General features: G+C 38.6%; 1 protein-coding gene across 4 annotated transcripts in view; it reads right to left on the bottom strand.

The window, feature by feature from the left end:
- Positions 1-9408, bottom strand: part of SUSD1 (sushi domain containing 1) — a 142836-nt gene that overhangs the window by 45452 nt on the left and 87976 nt on the right. For all 4 annotated transcript variants that reach the window (XM_023727387.1, XM_004372351.3, XM_023727389.1 and 1 more), the window contains 2 exons: positions 3726-3817; positions 2338-2524 (listed from right to left, as the gene is read on the bottom strand). In XM_023727387.1, coding sequence (XP_023583155.1) covers positions 2338-2524; positions 3726-3817 — 279 coding nt within the window. The remainder of the gene's footprint in view (positions 1-2337; positions 2525-3725; positions 3818-9408) is intronic.

The raw sequence follows: 9408 nt of genomic DNA, 5'->3' as shown, positions 1-9408 counted from the left end.
CTGCATCATTTGGTATTTTGCCCATAGAATCCTTCAATATTTCAACTCAAGGCTTGAATTTTTTCTTCAGTTCTTTCAGCTTGAGAAATGCCGAGCATGTTCTTTCCTTTTGGTTTTCTAACTCCAGTTCTTTGCACATTCATTATGATACTTTACTTTGTCTTCTTGAGTTGCCCTTTGAAATCTTCTGTTCAGCTCTTTTACTTCTTCATTTCTTCCATTTGCTTTAGCTACTCTGTGTTCAAGAGTAAGTTTCAGAGTCTCTTTTGACATCCATTTCAGTCTCTCCTTTCTTTCCTGTCTTTTTAATGACCTTTTGCTTTCTTCGTGTATTATCTCCTTGATGTCATCCTACAGCTTGTCTGGTCTTAGGTCATTAGTGTTCAATGTGTCAAATCTATTCTTGAGATGGTCTCTAAATTCAGGTGGGATACACTCAAGGTTGTATTTTGGCTCTCATGGACTTGTTTTAATTTTCTTCAGCTTCAACTTGAACTTGCACATGAGTCATTGATGATCTGTTCCACAGTTGGCCCCTGGCCTTGCTCTGACTGATGATATTGAGCTTCTCCACCATGTCTTTCCACAGATGTAGTTGATTTGATTCCTGTGTATTCCATGTGATGAGATCCACGTGTATAGTCGCTGTTTACGTTGTTGAAAAAAGATAGTTGCAATGAATAAGTCATTGGTCTTTGTATCATCCTATCTCCAGCATTGTTGCTATCACCAAGCCCATATTTTCCAACCACCAAATACTTCTTTGTTCCCAACTTTTGCACTCCAATCACCAGTAATTATTAGTGCATCCTGATTGACATTTTATCAATTTCAGACAGCAGATGTTTGTAAAAATCTTCAGTTTCTTCATCTTTGGCATTAGTTCTTGGTTGTTTAGAGTTAGAAAATTTGCAGTCATGATCTCAATGAACTAAACAGCTTCAAGGCCTCAATGAACTGAAATAGCTCAACACTGTCCCCTGGTGGCCATAAGCATAGACACAGGGAACTCAAGCTACTAAGGCTATATGTAGCCTACAGAACAAAGTATCTCATGAAGATGTACTCCCCGCCACTCAGAATATATATATATGTGTGTGTGAAGCACCCCTTCGAATAAGAAATGAAAGTCATCCAAACATGGAAAAGACCAAAGAGTAGGAGACTGAATAGCTATTCATTTTTTAATAAGTCACAAGCCCAAATTGAACATTACTTCCCCCTCCAACCTAAAACTTAGTGAATTCTCTTTTATCGTAGGCCTTTCTTGACTAACTACAATCTTAATATTAGTATCATTCACTGGTTACTTATGGCTTGGCCCCTAATTTATGCATTCAAAAAAAAATTTATTTATTGTACTGTCAGCACTGTTCTTACGTATTGGGGATTCAATGTAGAACACACAAACAAAAAAATGTGCCTTTGAGGAGCTCGAATTCTAGTAGGGGAGAAAGAAAAATTTTAAAATAAACCAAAAAAAACCTACAATTTCAGAAAAGCAAGTTCTATGAAGAAACTCAAGCAGAGCAGGTGGATACAGAGTGATGGAGTGGAGATTGGGAGAATATTTTTGAAAGGATGGTCAGGGATGGGCTTTCTAAGGTGACAACATTTGCACAGAGACCTGAAGGATTATAAGGCAACCATGTGGAGAGAATGTTCCAGGAAGAGGAAACAGTATGTGGAAAAGCTCCAATGCAAAAACAAGTTTAGTAAGAAATTTGGGGGAAGTCCTTGCCTAATTACTTCTAATTTCTCAGTGAAAGAAGAAGCAAAAGAGTATTAGCTTAGAGTGTGTGTGGTGGTGTGGGGGGAAGAGTCACATATTTGAGGAAAGAGGAAAAAATAAGTACAAATGAGTTTACTAGGGCACTACTTGGGGTCACCATGAGTCAGAATCAACTCGAAGGTTAACAAGTTTGGTGTGGTGGTGGTGTTGTTTTAATAGTGAGACTGCTAGTCATTTTCTCCTGAGAGTAACCTACTCTTTATTTGCAGGAGAATACCAATTACATATGTTACTAAGAAAAAAACAATAACAGAACATCCTTTTTTTTTTTAAGTATGAAATATTTTAAAGATTTCAGACATTCAGAAGGAATTTAACCACCCTTAATCAATGCTAACATTTTGCTTCAGAAATCTTTTTAAGAAATAAAACATTACAGTCACAGCTGCAAACCCCTTAGCACCCCTCTTCAATTCCATTTCCTTCTTCCTCTCTCTTAAAGTTCATTATATAAAGGTAGAAAGAAAGAGCGTTCCTCTTTATTCTGGCCTATCAACATCTCTGTGGTGACTTCGTTCATCCAAATGCTGTTATTCAAGATTTACCTGTTATCTGGGTTGTCAAGGAGATTGCCACAGGAAATTCAGAAGACAAAGCCAGGAAGGTGACACTGTAGTTGGTACCTGCATGCAGGTCCAAGCACATCTCAGGGGCCTGGCTGCTGGTAGTGACATTAAAGACCATTTCCTGGGCAAATTCCTTCTGATACCATCTCTGGCCCCGAATGTGGAACTGAAACATAAAAAAAGCATACAGGGTGAATTGCTGGCCTTGAAAGGCTCTGAACGCTTCCATACTACCCATTCTCACAAGCCTTTCTATTCTCCTCTCTCTTGACTCCAAAGTTTCTTCAGAAAGTGAAAAGAAACAGTGAGCAAATATTAGAGTTGTAATATCAATATTGTAGTTATGATATTGTTAGTATAATAAATATATTTTTTAATCAAATGCACAGAAGGTAGAGGCCCCCCCACTGGCAAATTTATCTTTCTTGTCCTCACATGTACAGTGCACATGCCCAAGGAGAAAAATTGTTGGCAAAACTGCGGGAGCAAGACTGAGAATGTTTCCTAGAAAGAAAATGAAAGATCCATACTATCCTTATATCCCTATCCAGATCTAAACCAGGATCTGAATAAGGATATAAGGATACTCCTAACTGATCTGGAGCATAATTGAAAGAAGCCCTGGTGGAGCAATGGTTAAGCGCTCGGCTGCTAACCAAAAGGTTGGCAGTTCGAACCCACCCAGCAGCTCCATGGGAGAAAGACATGGTGGTCTGCTCCCATTAAGATTACAGCCAAGAAAACCCTATGGAGTAGTTCTACTCTGTCACACGAGGTTGCTGTGAGTCAACTGACTTGACAGCACCTAACAATAATAATTGATCTGGTAAAACCTAGAAAGCATTTTTTTCTCCTCTGTCGCTCCCTTTTGGGGTTCCATCCCTAGTCCACTGGTGCAACATCCCAGCACTTGGTCCAAGAGATGATCTTTTCATCCCACTTAATTTTGTCTAGTAGCAGCATGTCCCATTGTCTTTCTGTTTCTGACTCACAACCACATCTAGCTTCAGAAGGTCCCCTTGACTCTCTAGGCAACACATCCAGACGCCGGTCAGAGACACTAGTACAGACAGAGACACATATGCATAAACCACAGACTTCCTTCCACAGACACTGCCTGAACATCAACTCTGTACCAGGCCGCGTGCACAATGAAACTCTCAGGGCTTTCTCATCTCTCCTCACGGTTTCTGTCTTCAACTATGCAGTAGAAGTGGCAATTTTCTTGTTTCTTATTGTGATTGTCACTGAAAATTTTCTATTGATAAGGGCAGTTTTATAAGTCAGTTTTTAGGTTTGTTGAGATTTTTTAAACCTCCCACACAAAACTAACATTTATATAAATAAGTTAACTTTCAGAAACTTACTAAATACATCTCCTCTATGTCAGCTGTCTTCAAACTTCTCCATGTTAAGCAGGTTTCATTAAATACTGAAATGTTAACAATGGTCTGTTTCACTGCAAGGAGGAAAAGAATGAGAAATCAATCGATAAACCCCATGCAAAAATACTGCCTTTTAATTCAACCAATTTCCAAGGATATGCATTTGCATGGGATGAGTTCAGCAGAATTTTAATTTAGAAATTAGTGGCAGCAGTCCAAGAAACACCAGTTGTATATTTAGGTAAACTCAGAACTGATGAAGGATACAAGATCAAAAGATATCCAATCAGCAGACTCCTCTTAAAATAGATCTATTCACTGCAAACTCCCTTGATTCACTGTGCTAAAATAGGAACTCATTGTCGAGGGCCTTAGACACCCTCATTGTACAAATAAGCATCAGTTTGAAGTTCTGAGCTGAGAGCAACATTTCAGCAGAGAAATGCTCCTTGAGGAACTGAAAAAGGCTATCTCAAGCTGTCAAGCTTTTTATAATTAAAAAGGGGAGAGAGTCCTTCCTCTTAGTTTGGGCTTCTTCATCTCTTACCATCAAAAAAGCATTTCTCAGCTTCTGCTCAGTTTCACAGTAATCAAGCCAAAAAATAGTTCAGATCTGGTGCCATTTAATGTTGCGGGCACACCTTCCAAGTTTTTTTTTTTTTTTTTTTTTTTAAATAAAGACTACTTATTTAAAACTCTGATATCAGAGGTTACCTCTTTCAACAATGACCCATCACTAAACTGAAAATAATACAGCAGACTTGTCAAGAAGTTCCATAGGAACCCTGTGATAATTAGTGATACAGACAACTTCCAAAGCACCTGAAAAAAGAAAGTACCATGACTTTAATATATAACTCCCTGGGCTGACATGTTCCTGTGACAAGTTAAGGTATGAAGCTAAGTTGGGTGGCACAAGTCCACTACTGGCTAGAGAAGACAGTTTTAGAGATTAGTAGTCGTGATCCAAGGAATCTCATTGTCTATGAAACCTCCAAAACCAAACGACTCCAATACTACTTAAACAGTTCCAAACCACAGATAAGGTGGAAAGTTTCTGAACTCATTCAACATGACTAGACAATCCACAATGCTCAAACTGTACAAGCATGACACAACCAATCACAACCAATCACTAAGCACACTATGCCAATTTCGTTTATTAATTTTGTGGCGTGGAGTTGTTTCTGACTCACAGAGACCCTATGAACAACAGAACAAAACACTGCTTGGTCCTATGCCATTCTTACAATCGTTGCTACATTTGAACCCACTGTTGCAGCCACTGTGTCAATCCATCTTGTAGAGCATCTTCCTCTTTTTCACTGACCCTCTACCTTATCAAGCATGATGTCCTTCTCCAGCGACTGGTCCCTTCTGATAACATGTCCAAAGGACATGAGACAAAGTCCCATCATCCTGGTTTCCAAGGAGCACTCTAGCTGTACTTCTTCCAAGGCAGGCTTGTTTGCTTTTCTGGCAGTCCGTGGTATATTCAATATTCTTCACCACACCATATTTAAAGGCATCAATTCTTCTTCAGTGCTCTTTATTCATTGTCCAGCTTTCACATGCATATGAGGCAACTAAAATATATCATGGCTTGGGTCAGGTGCACCTTAGTCCTCAAAGTGACATTTTGCTTTTCAACACTTTAAAGAGGTCTTTTGCAACAGATTGCTTATTAATATAAATACAAAAATCCTAAATAAAATATTGTTGTTAGGTGCCATCGAGTTGATTCCGACTCACAGCGACCCTATGCACAAAGAATGAAACACTGCCCAGTCCTGCGCCATCATCAAAATTGTTGTTATGCTTGACCCCACAGTTGCAGCCACTGTGTCAATCCATTTCTTTGAGGGTCTTCCTTCTTTTTGCTGACCTTTACTTTACCAAGCATCATGTCCTTCTCCAGGGACTGATCCCTCCTGATAACATGTCCAAAGTATGTGAGACATAGTCCCGCCATCTTTGCTTCTAAGGAACATTCTGGTTATACTTCATCCAAGACAGATTTGTTTGTTCTTTTTGCGGTCCATGGTACATTAGGTATTCTTTGCCAACACCACGACTGAAAGGCATCAATTCTTCTTCAGTCTTCCTTATTCATCATCCAGCTTTCGCATGCATATGAGGCAACTGAAAACACCATGGCTTGCGTCAGGCGCACCTTAGTCTTCAAGGTGACATCCTTGCTTTTCAACACTTTAAAGAGATCTTTTGCAGCGGATTTGTCCAATGTGATGCATCGTTTGATTTATTGACTGCTGCTTCCATGGGTGTTGATTGTGCATGCCAGTAAAATGAAATCCTTGACAACTTCAATCTTTCCTCCATTTATCCTGATGTTGTTATTGGTCCAGTTGCTAATAAAATATTAGCGAGTAAAATCAGAAATATATTCAAAGAATAACACACCATGACCAAGAAAGATTTATTCCAGGAAGGCAGAAATGGTCATTATTGGGAAAATTATTAATAGGCTAAAAGAGAAAAACCATATTCCTATATATAGAAAATCCCAAAGAGTCCAAAAGAAAATTTCTAGAGCTAACAGAGAAATTTAGCAAAGCTGCAGGGTACAAGGTCAACAAACAAAAATCAATTAGGGTTCTATACCCTGCAATGAGAAATCTGAAAGAGAAATCAGGGAAACAACTCCATTTACAATAGCATCTAAGAGAATAAAATAGCTAAGAATAAATCAAACCAGGGATGTGAAGGACTTATACAATGAAAACTATAAGACACTGCGAAAGAGATTAAAGAAGACTTAAATAAATGGAAAAATGTTCCACGTTTATGGATTAGAAGATTGTTACGATGTCAGTAGGACCCAAAGTGATCTCTAGATTCAATGTAATCCCGATCAAAATTCCAAAAGCCTTTTTTAAAGAAATAGAGAAACCAATCTTTAACTTTATATGGAATGTCAAGAGGCCCCAAATAACTAAAATAATGTTGAAAGAGAAGATCAAAGTAGGACTTAACACTTCTTGATTTTAAAACATACTATACAGCTACAGTAATCAAAACAGCCAGGTACTGGTATAAAAATAGACACACAGGCCAATGGAATAGAATTGAGAGTCCAGAAATAAACCCACAACATCTATGATCAACTGATTTTTTTGAAAGAATGTTGTCTTAGTTATCTAGTGCTGCTACAGCAGAAATACCACAAGTGGATGCCTTTAACAAACAGAAGTTTATTCTCTTACAGTCTAGGAGGCTAGAAGTCTGAATTCAGGGTGCCACCTCCAGGGAAAGGCTTTCTGTTTCTGTCACCTCCGGAGGAAGGTCCTTGTCATCAATCTTCCCCTGGTCTAGGAGCTTCTCTGTGCAGAGACCTTGGATTCAAAGGACGTGCTCTGCTCCTGGAGCTGCTTTCTTGGTAGTATAAGGTCTCCATGTCTTTCTGCTCACTTCTCTCTTTTATATTTCAAAAGAGATTGGCTTAAGACACAACCTAATCTTGTAGATTGAGCCCTGTCTCATTAACATAACTGCCTCTAATCCTGCCTCATTAACATCATAGTGGTAGGATTTACAACACACAAGATAATCACATCAGATGACAAAATGGTGAACAATCACACAATACTGGGAATCACGGCCTAGCCAAGTTGACACATATTTTGAGGGGACATAATTCAATCCATGACAGGTGCTAAGTCCATTTGATGGAAAAAGAAGAGTCTCTTCAATAAATGGTCCTGGGAAAACTGGATTTCCACTTGCAGAAAAATGAAACAGAATCCATGCCTCACACCATACACAAAAACAAATTCAAAATGGATTAAAGACCTAAGTGTGCAAACTGAAACCAAAAAAGCCTGGTGTCGTTGGAGTCGATTCTGACTCATAGTGACCCTATAGGACAGAGCAGAACTGCCCCCATAGAGTTTCCAAGGAGCAGCTGGTGGATTCAAACTGCCGATCTTTTAGCAGCCGTAGCTCGCCGTAGCTCTTAAACACTGTGCCACCAAGACAGAAGTGTGCAAACTATAACCATAAAATTCTTAGAAGAACAAGCAGGGACAGCTCTGTCAGGCCTAGCTTTCAACAATGGATTAGCGAATATAATAACAAAAGCACAAACAGAAAAAGGCTAAATAAATAAACGAGACCTTATAAAAATTAAAAACTTCTGTTCATCAAAAGACTTTACCAAAAAAAAAAAAAAAGAAGAAGAAAAGACAAGCTACCAACTGGGAGAGTATCTTCAGAAACCATATATCCAACAAGAATCTAATAACCAAAATACATATAAAACTTTGACAACTTTACATCAAAAAGACAAATAACCCAATCATAAAATGAGCAAAGGATTTGAACAGACATTTCACCAAAGAGGATATTCAAATGGTCACCAAACACATGAAATAATGCTTAGTGTCATTAGCCATTGAGAGAATCAAATGAGGAAACTGGAACCCTTAACCATTGCTGGCAGGACTGCAAAATGGTACAGTCGTTGTGGAAAATAGTGTGGCAGTGTCTCAAAAATCTAAAAACAGAACTACCATATGACTCAGCAATTCTACTCCTAGGTATATGCCCAAAAGACTTGAAAGCAGAGACTCAAACAGAGGCTTGTACACCAATGTTCACTGCAGCACTGTTCACAATAGCCAAAATGTGGCAACAACATAAATGCCCATCAACAGATGAATGAATAAACAAAATGTGGTACATAGATACAATGGAATACTACTCAGCGAGTGGGAGAAATGAAGTCTTGATATATGCTACCATATGGATGGAGCTTGAAGACATTATGCTGAGCAAAATAATCACAAAAGGACAAATGTTATATGACCTCACTTATATAAAAAGACAAGAAAAGGCAAATGTATAGAGATCAAAGTTTATTAGTCATTACTAGGGGCAGGAAGGAGGTGGAAAAGAGGGGCTAACAGTGATGGAAACATATCATTGATTAAGGGTAGGGTTACACAGCCGACTATTGTAATTGCTGCCAAAAAGCTATTCACCTGTAAAAAGCTGAATTGGCAAAAGTTGTGTGATAGATATATTTACAACAATAACAAAAAATTTTTTTTTAATTTAAAAAAAATAGTAGCTGCTGAGGCTGCTACATACAACTCAACACCTCATGGGATTTGGTTTCTTGGCTTGGAGGTTTAGGGTCATGGTTTCATGGTACATCCCAGTTTAATTGGCCTAATAATGTGTTTAGTAATTCTGTTCTACCTCCTAGTTCACTGCCTAGTGCCTGGGATCTTAAAAGCTTGCCAGTGGCCATTCAAGGCACAGCAACTGGTCTCTATTAGCCTGGAACAACAGAGGAAGAAGGGGAGTTAGGAACAGGAGGAGGATATGGAATGTGTGGCTAACTGACTCCATGAGCAACTGCCTCCTTTACCATGAGACAAGAACTGGATGGTGCCTAGCTACCATTATGGAACATTTTGATCAAAGATTCCATAGAAGAATCCTGACCGAAAGGGGGAAAATGTAGACCAGAATTTAAAATTCTCATGGATTCTAGACTTTCCAGAACCATGGACAGTGGAAGAGCCCCTGAAACTATTGCCTTGAGATAATCTTTAAACCTTAAACTAAAAATATCCCCTGAAGTCATCTTACAACCAAACAGTAGTTTAGCTTAATTATTAAAAAAAAAAAAAAAAAAAAA

This window comes from Trichechus manatus, unplaced genomic scaffold, assembly GCF_000243295.1.
Source record: "Trichechus manatus latirostris isolate Lorelei unplaced genomic scaffold, TriManLat1.0 scaffold00016, whole genome shotgun sequence".
In the NCBI taxonomy this organism is placed as follows: Eukaryota; Metazoa; Chordata; class Mammalia; order Sirenia; family Trichechidae; genus Trichechus; species Trichechus manatus.
Note: the sequence above shows the minus strand (reverse complement) of the source record. Positions and strands in the feature narration are given on the sequence as shown.